At 40.1% G+C, this 16617-nt stretch overlaps 1 protein-coding gene across 2 annotated transcripts in view; it reads right to left on the bottom strand.

The window, feature by feature from the left end:
* Positions 1-5964: 5964 nt before the first annotated feature.
* Positions 5965-16617, bottom strand: part of RCAN2 (regulator of calcineurin 2) — a 387361-nt gene continuing 376708 nt past the window's right edge. For both annotated transcript variants that reach the window (XM_006881930.1, XM_006881931.1), the window contains exon 4: positions 5965-6131. In XM_006881930.1, the coding sequence (XP_006881992.1) occupies positions 5965-6131 (167 nt within the window). The remainder of the gene's footprint in view (positions 6132-16617) is intronic.

The raw sequence follows: 16617 nt of genomic DNA, 5'->3' as shown, positions 1-16617 counted from the left end.
TCTATCTATCTATCTATCTATCATCTATCATCTATATCTATCTATCTATCATCTATCTATATCTATCTATCATCTATCTATCTATCATCTTATATATATCTGTATCTCTATATCTATGTACCTATCTATCTCTATCATCTATCTATCTGGAAATGTCTCATATACATAAGAGAGTGTATTTTTAGCACAGGGACATTCCATATCTTGTTCTTCACCACAACCAGTGGCCTCCCATTCTCCCTGTTTTCATAGTGAGTTTGTTCCAGTTGAGGTATAACTTATATTTCATAAATATTGAGTGAATTTTACATGTGTATACATCCATAAGAGCACTGGACCAATAAGCAACATCATGATAGATGGGAGAAAAGATTAAAGTTGTGAATAATTTCATCTTCCTTGGATCCACAATCAATACCCTTGGTACCAGTAGTCAGGAGATCAGTAAACACATTGCATTGGGAACATCTGCTGTCAGGAACCTCTCCAAAGTCCTGAAGAGCAATGATATCAGTTCAATGACCAAGGTGTGCATGATTCAAGCCATGGTCTTTTTTTAAATTACTTTCTATGCATCTGAGAGCTTTATAATAAATAAGGATGACAGGAGAAGAATTGATACCTTTGAGTTGTGGTTTTGGCAAGAATATGGAATACAGAAAAAAAAAAAGGTTTGTCTTGGAGAAAGTGCAGCCAGAGTGCTCCTTAGAGGCAAGGATGGTGAAGCTTCATCTCATATGTTGGGCGTGTTGTTAAGAGGGGCTATTTCTTGGAAAGGGACATCATACTTGGAAAAGTGGAGGGTCAGAGGAAGAGAGGATGACTTTCAATGAGATGGAAAGACACAGCTAACAATAGGCTCAAGTGTGGTAGAGATGATGTGGATGGCACAGGATTGGACAGGGGTCAGACCTGTTATCCACAGGGTCACTATGAGTCATGCTAGACTCAATGACACCTAAAAACAACAGATATCCATACCAGTTCCGGCATGGTAACCAAAAGGTTGACAAGCATATCCTCAACAGAAAGATGGACAACTACTTCCTGTAAAGGTTTACACTAGGGAAAACTGACAATAGCATCCACTATATGGTATTGGCAAAGAGTATTGAGTATCCTAGAGACTGCTGAAAGCACAGACAAGTCTGTCTTGGAAGGAGTGTGATCAAGGTACCCTTCAGAGGCAAGGGTGGTGAAAATTAGTCTTAGATATGTTGGCCCTGTTGTGAGGAGGGGCAAGTCCTTGGAAAGAGACATCATGCTAGAAAAGGAAGAGGTCACAAAAGAGAGGGTGACCATCCACGAGATGGATCATCACAGTGACTGTAACAATGGCCTTGAGTATGTCAGAGGTTGTGAGGATGGGATGGCAGGGGAGAGGGAAAGTTTCCAATCTGTTGTTCATAGGGTTGGTATGAGTGGTAGTAGAAGTAGATGGCACCTGACAACATGAGCTGGAATGATTCAATGACAGTGGGCTCACAGGATGTCCACAGAGATGCAGATTGAGACATAGAATGGTTATCTCAATGCTCATTTGTGTCCCCTCTCCATTTATTCCTTTTGAAAGAACCCAGTTATATAATTTTCATCAGTGTAGATCCATTTTGATTCTTTCTTAATGTCCCAAGTAGCATAATATTGTATGTAGACTTTTATGCTTTGGGTTTGTGGTGGCTTATTTTTTCCTCTAAAGTATGACTTTGAGATCCAGCCATGTTGTAATATATGTAAGTAATCTTATCCTTCAAGCAAATACAGTTTGATTTCCCATTTACATTTGAAGGACATAAGAGTTATATTTCATAAAAACCTCATTGTGTGAAAGAATTTTTCTTTTACTTTTTAAAGAGAAGAGTGTACTAGGGGGAGAGGTGGGCAGGGAGAAAAGTGCAACAGTGAATGAATGGAAATCCAAAGTCTCTGTAAATTTTCATGAAAATGGATAATAATAATAATAATAGTAACAATGATGTAATAACAAAACAAGCCACCTCATTGTGGCGGAGCCATAACTGACCCTCCTGTCAGTTTTCATGTGGCTAAAAATCGCACAAGAGGCTATTGGCCATCTTTCTTTTCTGGAGCTGCCATTGGGCTGACAGAGTCCCAAGAGCTATCAGGAGCAACACTGTTTGGGGCATTAATTTACAGATATTCTGGTGTGTATGGCCATTCATCTGTGTTGGTTACAGGCACTGGAGTGGAAAAGCTCCTGGGTGGGTGTTTAGCTTCAGCAGTTACTGCTGACCTGGATTCTGAAGTGACTGTCCTACTTTATAATCCTAACAGTAACGGATGAGAGTTCTTCATGTTAAACATCTTCACCAGCACCTACTATCCCCCCAGCCTTAATTTTGGCCATTTGATGGCTATATCTCTTCAAGGTTTTGTCTTACTGTGGTGGCAAATGATATGAAGTGATTTTTAAAACATCTCTCCTCGAGATTTTGTCTTTCTGAGGTGATTAATGATATTTTTTAAATGTATATGTCCATTTGCATATCCTGGTCTATAGTATGCTTGTGCAGAATCACTATTATTTGTAATGATGTTGAACACTTTTTAATGTTTGTGGGCCATTTCTTGAGCTTTGCGCGCATGTATGTGTGTATATTATTTGTAAAAGGGAAACAAATTATTTGCCTTTTTAATTGATTTGTAGGCATTCTTATTGCATTTGCTATGTAACCACTTGACAGCTCACATGGAGTTTTTGCATGATATAAATGGCTAACATACTTGGCTGCTTTAAGCAAGGTTGATGTCCACCCAGAGGCACATGGCAGGAGAGGCTGGTGATCAGCCCCTGAAAAGATAGCTAATACAATCCCACTGGAGCCCAGTTCTATAATACGCGTGAGATTGCTATGAGTAGCAGTAGACTCAAAGGTAACTTGTTGGTAATGGTTATGCACACTGTAATTAGCTTCTTCCATCTGAAGCCTTTTCACTCTATGGTCACCTCCTTTTTCAGTTGGTTTGTATATAGTCATTTATATGTGTTGTATTTAATTCAAGTATTTTGTATTTTATACATATTATCCCTATACTTTTTTCATTTTTTAAACAATATTATTTTGAGGAACAGAAGTTTGGTTTTGATGAATGCCAATTTCCTAATCTTTTGTCTTAGTGATTTTTATGCTATCTTTAATAAAGTTTTGCAGAATTTAGTTCTCTTATAATGCATTTAGCTAAAGAATAGAGTGGAGAGATTTTAAAAGGAACTAGAATGATTTTCTAGCCTCGATGTTTGAAGCATTTCCATAGAACAGCGAACTCTCCTAGCTCCCCTTACCTCACCACACCTTGTTGCTGTGGGCTTGGTTAAAATGTCTTTCCCCGTGTGGTGACTGCCAAATAGCTTCCTTCAAAGCTCATTTTGGGAAGAATCCTGATGGGTGAGCCCTATATGTTGAGAACCTCTTCTAAAGATATTAGGCTGACTTGAACTCCCACAGTTACCCCACAAAAGTACAGAATTCAGGGAGACAACACAGAAATCACACCACATGGACAAAGAGTCATTCACCAGGTATATTTGAAGTCTAAGCTCTTTGAGCCATACACGTGCACAAATGATTCAGTTGGTGGAAATCTCCTCCTCTCTCTCCATTTTTAACGTTTCAAACTTAAAGTAGTGCTAAAGAGGTTTGCATAATGTGCATCATGGAAATGCTGAGGCAATTCTGACTTTCACAGTGCTAAGATTTATCACTGAAAACACCTCCAGAGTCCTTCTCATTCCTTGCACCTCTCCTGGCAAAAGCTCCCCTCTCCTTTTCCCCAAACACAAGGATTACTTGATCTAAGACAGATTAACATTGTCACTTTGCAGGAAATTTCACTACAACTTATCACATAGATCACACACTTCACTGGTATCATTTTATGACAACATAGAATGGACAGGTCAACTTTGATTAAATTTGGTTGCCGATGTCTAATATGTCTTAATTTTTTTAAAAAAGCTACATTTGCAAACATTTACTTTCATCCAGCTTCCTTTAAAACCTGCTTTTGAAATTCAAAGTTGCTTATCATGTCAAATGACCTACAGATCTGATACCGGACTCCAAACACCATGGCCGACCTTTGTCAAAGGTCTCTGTTCCTCTGAATAGTTGAGGGTAATGTTTCTTCCACTAGAGGGCACCAATTCTCCATTATTCTTCAGTCTTTCACTGGTAAAAGAAAAAAACGACCACAGAACATGTCCACAGCAGAGGAAAGTCAAAAACATTTGCTTATTACATACTCCTCAGATTTTATTTTTTAAAAGGAGCCTTCATTTTTCTTATGGAAACTCAGGATTTCACTAGCAAGGCTCTCCTCAGTTTCACCTGTACTGTATCCAGTACTATATTGCTATATTCACAGTAGAACGGACTTTAATTTCTGCATGATCAGTCTTATGTTTTAAGTTTCTGATGAAACTAACATACACCCTAGTCAAAAACCACAGCACTCCTTCAATCAGTTGACTGCGTTGTTGTTCTTGCGTGTTTTTCTGAGGCTTGGGTCATGAAAGCATTTCCCCACTTGCCTTCAACTGATATCTGCATCTAAATGAATTCATCAATGCACAGAAATAGATGAGGCCTGACACATATAGCAGAAGGAAATGGTTCTTCTAGGTGTATCTTCTGTAATGCACTTTGGGCTAGAGAAATAGAAAAATCACACTGTAATGAAAACAAGTAACTCTTTTGAGCATGTGGGTATTTGCATGAGTAGGATCAGCATATGTGGATTTATTTGTTCTTCCCATTTTAATATGCTCAGCTGTATTCTGGAGATTCGGCTTCCTCCAAATTGCCTCCCTGTGACCCTTGCTTTTTCACTTCATTTAAAAACAAAGGGTTCTTGACAGCAACTATGTCAGCTAATCATTTCCACTTTGGCAGGAGGCTTTCCCAAATTCAGCATCATCCACAATTGAGCGTAATATTATCAGATTATCAGCATTAGTATATGAATGCATTCATAAGCAATGCACATAGTATGCTCTGAAGCAGCTAATGGCCGAACCACCACTAAATAAAAAACCACCAGATTTTAAAAGCACAGCGGAAACATTTGTACAAATATACAAAGAGAAAAAGGAAACAATCGTTCAGACACCAGGAAACTTTTGTAATAAATAGGTTCATCTGAAATCAGTCTGTGACACCCTGAACAAGCCTCTCTGGTGAGGCTGGGGAAATCCTATATAGGGGTGGTGGTGAAAAATCTAACAAGGGATATCTTTGGGGCCAAGCTCGGTTTTGCTTCCAGGAAGGACTTTTAACAGGCTATGGAGTATTGATTCAAAATAGTAAATACGCCCAGATGTGTTGAGCTGGACGATGCTGCAAGTTTTCCTAATCTAGAGAGGACATGGCTGGATGTTGACAGTCTGTGACTTCTAGTGGATTCTTAAATCATGAAAAGAAATGCTGGTGATCATGCATGTCCTGGGAATGTCGGGGTGCAGAGGACTGAGTGAGATCGGATAGGGGAATCTCATGCAGTCAAAAGTCAAGTTTACATATGGTCCTATTTAAGTGGCCAGGAAAGAAAACAACGCATACACCTCAGGGCTGGGACTGAAACAGTTCGCAAACAACACAGGTGGTATTTGTTACTGATGTCTCTGGCTTGGTTTGGCATGACAGAATGAAGATATAGGTGATACTGATTGTTTTAATTAATAAGAAAATGCTACCGGTGTTTTTTTTCTTCTCCTAGAACCTTCTAGATAATGAATTACACTTGATGGCGTATGATATGATGAGGAAACACATCACCTTTTCCTAGCCCTTTTGTCCGAGAGGCTTGATTACAAGGAAGGAATCTCAAACAACCAAACACCCAGGGATTTAAAGGCAAAATTTTTCCACAAACAAACAATGGGGGTGGAGGGGAAAAGCATGATAAAGAGAAGACGAATATTATCATGGAGGTGGAGCTGTGAGCTCAGTTGGACACGGAGGGTGAGGGCGGCAGGCCGGGACGCCGGGTCTGGATGATTTTTGGCTTTGGAGAAGTCTTTGGATCCTCTTCTTCGTCTATGTCACTGTCACATACGTGGACGACGACACTTGGGGTGGACTCAGTCCCTGCGTGGAGCTCGTACTTCTCTCCTGAAAAACGGAAATAGGGGTGAAAAATGGAGATTCTCTGACAAGGTTTGCATAAGGAAGGGAGGTGACTATTTTTGAGGGTCTCAGAAAGTCTAGGGTCTAATCCAGGGCGAGCAGAGAGAGAGAGTGAGAGAAGAGAGTACTGGAAAGTGAGTGAGATCAATCCTCCTTGCAGGTCAGCCCCCCTGCTTATGAATTCTGCAGCCCTGAAGGAACCACTTAACCCCTTAGCAACTTGAACTGTAATTTGTGTAAACTTCACGGAGAGGATTAAATAGGCCCAGAAGTTACTAGTTTTTGTTCTGTTTCCCAGAATTACTACTAATTATTTGCGTGTCCTTGCAGCATTCATTTCACAGGGAGCTCTAGTGGCCTACTAAGTAAGGAGTTGTGTTGTCCCCAAAGGCAAGCAGTTCAAATCCACCAGCTGCTCTAAGAGAGAAAGATGGGCGGAATCCTTCCATGAGATTTCTAGCCTCTGAAAATCCACTCTGAGTCAGCTGTGAGTCAGTTCTTACTTGATGGCATGTAACAAGAAGAGTCTCTAAAGTTCCTTCCAGCTGTACACTTCTTATAACAAGATCAGGTCCTAGACAGGATAAGGTGGGATCATCACATGTCTGGACTTGCAGTTCTTACTGCATAACTAAGGGAGCTCTGGTGGCCTAGTGGCATGAATCTGCACTGCAATCCCAAAGGCATGCAGTTTGAGGCCACCAGCTGCTAACAGGAGAAAGGCGGGCAATCTCCTCCTGTGCAATTAACTGCCTCTAAAAACCCACCAGAGGGTCAGCTATGGGTCAGTTCTGACTCTAAGTTCTGACATTAACAACAACAGCAACAATAACTGCATAACTAGGGAGCTGTGGTGGCACTGTGTTGCTAACATAGACACTACGTGTCTCTGGTGTTTCAACCAGTGGCTGTTCAGGAGGAAGACGAGTAGAGCAGTCTCCTTTAGAAGAGAGCCTCACTAAGCGTGAGAACCAACCCTGAGGCAGTGATCAACTGGGTTAAATAATCAGTTAAGTTCTTTCAGTCCTGAGAGTTTATCATTCTCAACTGATTCATTCTACAGAGAAACTGTGATTAGCTTCTTGTCTGTTTTGTTTTGCTTCGATTGGTATTTATCTCTTCATAGTTAGGTTTATTGCTAAGTTGAAGGGCTACAAACCATAATACAAACATGAGTGCTTTTCACAAGAGCAGAATTCAGTGGAGACAATATGGGAAGAAAAAGGATTATAGAATGTTGCAAATTAGGATGAAAAAAGTATATATACATATATTTATATATCTCAAAGTCAAGCACCAAATTATAGAGAGCAAGTCACTCTGAAAGGCTTCCAAAGGGTGGCGAGCATGAAGCTGGGTATAAAAGACAAACAGGAGATTTCTAGTTCGTGCTATAGGAGGGTTTGAAGAACTGGAGGTGGTGAGGTATCTTATTTTGCCTCGTCACACAGTTAGACAGACCCCCACCAAATGAAGCAGTCATGAAAAGTGGGATAGTGCCTTCACATGAAACCCCAGCAGGGGAAAACGTAGGTGGGCGCTTTGAGTCCCATAGATCACAAAACCTTCGCTTCTGCAGCATCACTTAGAAACAACTTATTGTATTATTATTAGTGCTGATGCTTATTAGTGAGTAACTGCTTTTTTACATTATTGTTAGTAGTATTAACGCTTTGGAACGTGCTCATGTTTATCGCATTGTTAGCAGGAGGTACTGAAGAATCCTCAACCTTCGTGAATCAATAGAAAATCTCCTAAAAACCCGTCTCCCAGACATCTTCCTTTTTAGTGGCTCTTCAAGTTTTTCTAAACCAAATCCAGATTTCTCAGATCCACACAGAAGACACTATATAATTCCTTCCCCATCAAGTTCATTATTACTTTCCATTGATTAAGCTGTTCGTCTGTAATCATGACAGCTACAATTTGTACCCAACAAACCAACTACTTCTATTTGAAATATTCTTACCTCTTGCTGAGGGTTACCTAAACCCTTCCCTCCTTTCATGGTCAATCAAGGCAAGTTTCACGCAATCCAATAATCCTACTTGTTATCTTAGATCGTTTGTGGAAAGTGCTCATTCTAGATGTTAGAGGCAAGTGCCAGCAGTTGCATTCATGGAACAGTTACAAGGTACTGGACACATCAGGGCAAACACCATTGTGAAAACGGCATACTCTTATAAGGTGTAGTTTTAAATTCCAGGTGACATTTGAGATGAGGAAGCACTAATGCCACATGCATCAAGAGGTTTTGAAGTGATGCTGAGAAAAACTTAAGTGTTACATGATCCATGGGACTCAAGGTGCCTACATACATTTCCCCCTGCTGGGGTTTAGTGGGAGGGCACTAGCCCACTTTTAGGACATGCTGTCATTTGATGGGGATCTCTACAACTGCAGGAGTGTAGCAAACCCCAGAACCCCACTCATGTGCCTCATTAATTTTATAAATAGGGGGCTCTGGTGGCCTACTGGACAAGAAGGTACACTGCCAACCCAAAGGCAGGTATCTTGAGTCTGCTAGCCGCTGGGTGGAAGAAAGATGAGCAATTGCTTTCTGTATGATTTACAGCCTCTGGGCCAGTAATGAGTTGGGTTGAGACCTGATGGTAAGTGGGGCTTTTTGAGAATCTTCTAAAAATTAACTTTACTAAGAAGCTTCCCACCCCCCATTTCACCCAAATGCCTTCCATTACTGAAAATACATGATTTCAACAACAAAAAAACCCTTAAAGCAGAAAATAATCTGGTAGTGAAAGGGTTAACAGTCAAAGTCAGCCATACCCATCTCAGAGCATTCTCTTCCTGCTAAGACTGACAGGAGTTGCTTCTTGAACGCCCTGGGCTTTCTGCCGTGAGAGCTGCAGACATTTCACCAAACTGCAAGAGCGCAGCACTGGCAGCACCTCCCCTGTCATGTGCGGCAGCAAAGAGAGACAGAAGGAGGGCTGCTGCTGTTGTTATGTGCCTTCAAGTCACAATCACCTCATAGCTCACCCTCCAGAGGGTTTCAGAGGCAGTAAACCGCATGGGAGGAGACCGTCTATCTCTCTCCTGTGGAGCATCTGGTGGATTTGAACCACATGCCTTTGAGTTGGTAGCACAACTCCTTACCCACTAGGCCACCAGAGCTCCGTCAGAAGTACAGCTAGCTACATAGAAGTACAACTGGTAAAAACTTTGTAATTCTAAGCCTGGATATGGAGGAATTATAGGCACACTAGGGATTGATCTTTTCCTCTTTAAGTTTAATATAGTAATAGTGTAAAGCTCATAAACTCTAATAATTCCAATAGAAGACCTAATAAAAACAGCATGAAAGTCCATGTTCTCTCTAGTATAAAAACACGAAAAACAAACTAGAAAGTGTTTTCTCAAGATCCTGAGAGATTTCTAGAAAAATTTCATACTATTACTATTCTTAATTTAACATGGAAAGAAAGTGGTTTTTTTGTCTCTATGATGTTCTTCTAATAAGTGCAAAAATTATTAGTGATGCTAGACACTAGAAGGGAGCTCTGGTGGCCTAGTGGCAAGAAGCTGTGCTGCAGTCTCAAAGGCATGTGGTTTGAAGCCACCTGTTGCTCTCCAGAAGGATGGGCAGTCTCCTCCCTGTGATTAGCTGCCTCTGACAACCTGCCAGAGGGTCAGCTATGGGTCAGTTCAGACTCTGTGGTACACAGCAACAAAAACAGAAAATTGTATCAACAAGTATTATATCTCTGATAAAATAGAGTTGATGCGCACAAGGATGGAATGGATGCAGATAGTGAAGTTGGGCACATGGACCAGAATCAGAAAGTAGATAGTGACCACAGTCACTCATCCTGAAGAAATTTGCTCTCCCACCTTTACAAGGAGGAAGGAGTTAGCTTGACCCTAACCGCACTGTGACCACTAGGAAGTAATTATATTGCATATTATTGTGGTTGTGACGTATATATTTATGCTGAATAAAGTTCACTTAATTGTACAGTCTCCATTTTCCCCTCAAGGATTTTTGTAGAAGTCTAGAGATGAAAGAACCACTTAAGATATTTCTAAGAAGAGGAACTTAATAAAGTCAGTCTTACTGAGGTGGCCACGGGTGGGGAGAGCTTACTGGTGGCGTTTCTTAGCTGAGGTTCTCAAATACCTGTTTGCTCAACAATACACTTGTGTGTGTGTGTGTGTGTGTGTGTGTGTGTGTGTGTGTGTGTGTCTGTGTATGTTATTTGAAACAGAGCTCAGCAGTCTATAATGCCTCCATTTAAATTCTGACTTAGTGAAACCTACACTTAGACCTAGCACTCCCAGGTGGTTCTTTGTGCCTCACTGTCTGAGGGGCCCCCACCACACTGCTTCAAGTGTGCTGGAGATCCCCAAAGGCAACAGTGCACACCACAGTTCTCTTCTTCTCTTACATTCTGTATCACAATGGAAAGAAAGAAGTTGAAGATGTCAAAAGGAAAAAAAAAACATGAGAAATCCTGAATCAGAACTGTGGCCACTGTGGCTGTCAGTGCTAACTGAGTTTTGGAGTTCTCCTGTTTATGGAAGTAAATCAAGTCACTTAAAATTGGACAGCAAATCATGGCTGGCGCTGTCGTAACTAGCGGTTCTAATAATTTTATCTTCCTTTTAGGAATTCATTGTGATTCCGAATGAAAGATAGCCTTATGTGAGAGACAGAGGAATAATTTATGAGTGAGGTTAATGCTTTCTGTTTGTTTTTATATCTAGGATTTTTTTTAAGTTCTTATATTCTCTTAAGTACCTTTAGCAGATCCCCCACCCCCAACCCCCAGCTACTGTAGCCCTGTTCCTTGCTCTGCTGTTTTTGAGAGGAAAGAGAAGTGAGCAGGCAATTCCAGATAGGAGAATGACAGGAAGGAGTCTTAGGTAGCAAAGTGAATATGGTAACTTCAGGAATTAGGGTTGAGGTAGGGACCACCGCAAGAAACCTAAAACAGCTAATTGACTCTGCCCCTTTTTCATCTATTGGCAAGATAACTTTGTTATTTACTCTTTGGTGTGTCGTGGCTTTGGTAAAGGACATTCCCTTAAAGACAAAAGGGGAAAGATCCAGTGGAAAAAACAGTATATATGAAATTTATGAGCTTTGTATGTATAGCAGTATAAAATAATGATAATTTTTATTTTTAACGAATACCTCTTTTCACAATGGGCCTTCCCTGATTCAGACAGAATTCTCTTTCCTTTCAAAATAGATGCACTGAGCGAACAATCCGGTATAGAAGGGGTGAGTCGAGGGCCACGCTGTAGGGGGCAGCAACTTTCCTATCAGGTTAATAAAGTCAGATTTCTTGGTAGTAGAAATATTTTATTGCTCTGAGCTCATTAACTCTGACATTTCACGGGTCTATTTTTGGAAATTTCCTTACTACCAAAATCTAGCAAAGCTTAACAGCTGCTGAGAGCCCATAAAATAAAATGGAAATAGTTTTGAGTCTTGCTGGATTGAATTTTTCCTTTTTTGGCCTCTTTCCCCTTTGGGTTCAGCTAATTCATCTACCCGAAGGGCTGACATTAACGTTATAACCCTATGCAGGGTCCAACTGGACATGGTCAGAAGCTAGAAGCCCACTGGACCTTCTACACACACAGGGTGGGGTAGGTTTAACAACAGAGCAATGAGAAAAGGCCAAGTAGACCAACATTTTTTTTAATGGACAAGGCAAGAGTTCATCATCATGTACTTCTATAGTTTGTGCTCCAAGTGTCCTTTCTTTTGAAAGCAAGAAGAGCAGTACTAAAAGTCAAGGTGTACAACACAAAGAATGTAATCGATGCCACTGAATTGTTCATGTAGTAATTGTTGAACAGATGAATATTCTGCTATATATATCCTTAACAACAACAACAGAATTAATTTAAAAAGAAATCAAATGGCTTACTTGAACAATGACTTACTAAGAAGAAGGGAGAGACCAGAGAAGAGGGAGGGAGAGGCAAGACAGAATTTTAAATTCTCAGTGGGTTTCAGATTTTCTGGAGCTATAAAGGCTGGATGAGGTGTCAGCACTATTGCCCTGAAATAAGTGTAAACTTTAAAACTGAAACCAAAACTATTCACTGAAGTCTTATTTGAACCTAAACAATAGCTTATTTCAGTTAGCAAATTGTGCCTGCTTTGAAAAGTATTATAGATCAACTCAAAAGGTTGGATGGGAAATTTAGGGAACATTGAATTTAAGATAATGTTGCTGTGTGCCATCGAGTGGGAACTGACCCAAAACTGACCCTCCAGTGGGTTTTCAGAAGCAGTAAATTGCCAAGGAGGAGATTGCCCAGCCCTCTGCAGAGCAGTTGATGGATTCGAACTGCATGCCCTTGGGATTATAGCACAGCTTCTTACCACTAGGCCACTAGAGCTCCCTATAGTTTAAGATAATGGTGAAAGTGGTAAACAACTTCAAAAATGTAACCAATGTCACTGAATTGTACACGTATAAATTGTGGAAATGGTGTGTCTTTGGTAGTATGGATTTTCATATATAATCTATCTATATGTCTGTCTTCAATATGGATTGAGTCTCAATGTCAAGAAGACAAAGATTCTCACCACTGTACCAATTGGCAGCATCAGGATGGATGGTGAAGAGATTGAGATTGTACACAGCTTTAGTTTGCTTGGCTCCACAGTCAACAGTCTTGGCACCAGCAGCCAGGAAATTAAAAGGCGCATTGCCATGGGAAAGTCTGCTGTTAGGGACCTCTCCAAAGTACTGAAGAGCAATGGTGTCTCTCTGGAGACTAAGGTGCATCTGATACAGGCCATGGTCTTTGCAATCATTTGTTATACATCAGAGAGTTAGATAATAACCAAGGAGGATAGAAGGATGCCTTTGAGCTGTGGTGCTGGAGAAGAGTAGTGAGAGTACCATGGACTGCTAGGAAAACAAACAGGTTCATCCTAGAGAGGGTTAAATCTGACTGCTCCTTGGAGGCAAGGATTCTGAGGCTTTTTCTGACATACTTTGGATATGTTGTAAGGAGGGACCGGTCCTTGGAGAGGGACATCATGCTTGGTAGGGTGGAGGGACAGCACAGGAGGGGAAGACCCTCTGAGAGGTGGACTGATTCCGTGGCTGGGGTGATTGGGATGGGTGTGTAGGAGGCAGTGCGATTGGTACAAGATAGAACAGGATTTAGGGCTGTTGTACGTAGGGTTGCTATGAGTCGCAAGTGACTCGACGGCACATAACAACAACATATGTCTGTCTATCTCTGGGTTCCATAGTATTTTCAATGGCCAGGTTTTTTTGGAAGTAGATCATAAGTCCTTTCTTTCAAAGTATCTCTTAGGAAAGGTGAACCTCCAAGATTTTGTTTAGTGACTCAGTTCATCTACCATTGCTATCACCCAGGAACTCCAAACCCCAAGGTAAATTACTATACCATATCTAACAATCTGATGATATGTTAAAAAAGACTGCATAATCACGCCAATTTTGTAAAGATAATTAACGAGGGGACTAGCTCACTGCTAATGAGGCAAAGATGGCATGATGGAGAACTTCTATAAGCACTTAGACCAAACCCCATCAACGCAACTCAGTGTGACTGTACGGAAACCACATCAACCTCTCTTCTACTTACTGGGCCAGTACAGGCCCATTCCCTTCTGGACACCTTCACTACTTGGTAGGAATAGGGGCACCGTCACCAGTCTGTCTCCACCCACTCAGGAGATAAAGAGACATCTCATTTGAACAATGGCCAAGTCTAAATCACTTACAAAGGCCTAAATGAGAATTTAACTTTTAACCAGATGCTACAGGAATTTTTATTCCCTTGCATGGAAATAGGTGTGGAATCATGAGATAGATGGATAGATTAACTGATTGATAGACATGAAAGGCAGACTATTCAACCTATGATATATATTTCTGGGTACTGGAGTTTGGAGTTCTTAGGTGGTAGCAGTGGTAGACAAACTCCATCACTAAACAAAGAGTTGGATGTTTGCCTTCACCAAAAGACCTTAGAAGAAAGGCTTTGTGACTTTTTAAAAAAAAAACCAAAAAAAAAACACAACACAATAAAAAACTTCCAAACCCATAATATGACTCCTATGGAGCTCAATTCTACACAGGGACACACGGAATTACTGTTTGCCAGAACAGACTCAGTAGTAACTGGAAAGGACAAAACTAGGAATTGATCAACATTTAAACTCAACCTCATCTTTTAATTCATTCTTTTCTCACAAGTGTAAAGCAGGTTTCGTTCTTCGCCAAAAATGCTCCCCAATAGGAGGAATGCATTACAGTAAAAAAATCAGGAACTTTTTCAGAGCTACACACCCTTTCTCTTATTCAGATGTGTCTATGGCCATACCGTCCTCAACACTCCTGATCTCATCTGGTCTCAGAAGCTAAGTAGGGTTGAACCTGGTTAATACTTGGATAGGACACTTACTTAGATTTGTTGTTGAAAGGTTTTTATTTACTAGAAATCTTCTCTTCCTCTGGTTTCCCCAAGAGAAATAGAGAAAAGGTGTATGTCTGGGAAGAGAATGGGCAAAATTATGGAGTAGGTTTTACTTACCTCTGCTATGTCTCTGCTATTCTATTACTTTCTCTGCTCTCACACTGGTACCTTTGACCCCTTCAGTGCCAAAGTTAAAGTCACTGCTGTGGAGTTGGGACTCACTCATAGCTGGCCCTCCAAGAGCTTTTTAAAGGCTGTAAAAACCATGGGAGGAGAAGGCCCATATTTCTCCCATGGAGCTACTGGTTAAAGAAGGGTCACTTCTGGGTTACCTGTGCAACTCCCTACCCCTAAAATCATGTTTCTGACAACTTTTTATTACATTTGAGAATCACCTGAAAAATAGTACAAAAGTATAACGTTAATATAATTCTTAAAAAGCTAACATTCACTGTCAAACAAGAATACTGTACCCAGCAAAATTATCCATCAAATATGAAGGCGAGATCAAGATATTGCCAGAAAAGCAGAACCTAAGAGAGTTTGTAAAAATAAGACCAGCGTTGAAAGACTCAGAGATGTCCTTTTTACAGACATACCACAGAAAGCTGCATGGTCCAAAGTAACTAGTAACACCACCAAAAAGAACTCAACACAATGATAGCAATAAAACCTAGCCTCTCAATTGTCACACTGAATGTGAATGGCTTAAATGCACCACTGAAGAGAAAGAGAGGAGCAGATTTGATAAAAATCCATCAAAATCCATCAATATGTTGTCTACAAGAGACACACCTGAGAAATGAAGATAAAGACAGAATAAAAATAAAAGAGTGGGGGAAAATACACCAAGCAAATGGCAACCAGAAAAAAAGCGATATTAATCTCTAATAAAATAAATGTCAATGTAAAAACCATCACAAAGGACAAGGAAGGTCACTACATAATACTGAAAGGTAAACAGAACAAGAGGACATAACAATAATATCTATGCACCAAATGAAAGACATGCAAAATACATAAAACAAACATTAACCAAACCGAAAAAGGAAATGGACAACATTAATACAATACTTGGAGACTTCAATACACCCCTCTCAAGAAAAGACAGAACTACCAGGAAAAAAACTCAACAGAGATACTGAAGAATTAAACCACACAATAAACCAACTGGACTTCATAGATATTTATAGGCTAATGCACCCCAAAAAAGCACAGTATACCTTCTTCTCCAATGTGCATGGAATGTTCTCCAGAATAGATCACATTCTAGGTCACAAGGCAAGCATCAATAAATTAAAAAAAACATAGAAATAATACAAAACATCTTTTTAGACTATAATGCTACAAAATTAGAAATTAATAATAGGAAGATAAAGAAGACAAAACCATACATTTGGAAGCTGAACAACACCTTCCCTGAACATGACTGGGTACTGGAAGAAATAAAAAATGATATGAAAAAGTTTCTTGAAACAAATGACAATGAAAACACAACTTACCAAAACCTCTGGGAAACAGCCAAAGCAGTAATCAGAGGTCAATTTATAGAAATAAGCAAACACATCAAAAGGCAGGAAAAATGAACCATTGACTCTCTAACCCAAGATCTCAAGCAAATTGAAAAAGAACAGCAAGAAAAACTGACACCCTCTAAAAAACCATGAAATTAAAAAAACTAGAGCAGAAAGAAATGAAATCGAAAACAGAAAAAACAATTGAAACTATCAACAAAGCTAGGAGTTGGTTCTTTGAAAAGGTCAATATAATCGATAAACCACTATCAAAACTCACAAAAGAAAAGAAGGAGAAGACACAAATAATCCAAATAAGAGATGAATCAGGCAACATCACAACAGAGTCAACGAAAATTAAAAAGCTAACATTAGAGTATTATGAAAAACTATAGTCAAACATGAAAGAAGAAGTTCAGGTTGCTTTGAAGGAAATGGCAAAAAATAAGGCTCCAGGAATAGATGGTATACCAATTGACATATTTCAGTTAACAGATGCTGCCCTGGACGTGCTCACC

The sequence above is a fragment of the Elephantulus edwardii genome, unplaced genomic scaffold, assembly GCF_000299155.1.
Source record: "Elephantulus edwardii isolate Elephantulus edwardi_28Jun2011 unplaced genomic scaffold, EleEdw1.0 scaffold00017, whole genome shotgun sequence".
Lineage (NCBI taxonomy): Eukaryota > Metazoa > Chordata > Mammalia > Macroscelidea > Macroscelididae > Elephantulus > Elephantulus edwardii.
Note: the sequence above shows the minus strand (reverse complement) of the source record. Positions and strands in the feature narration are given on the sequence as shown.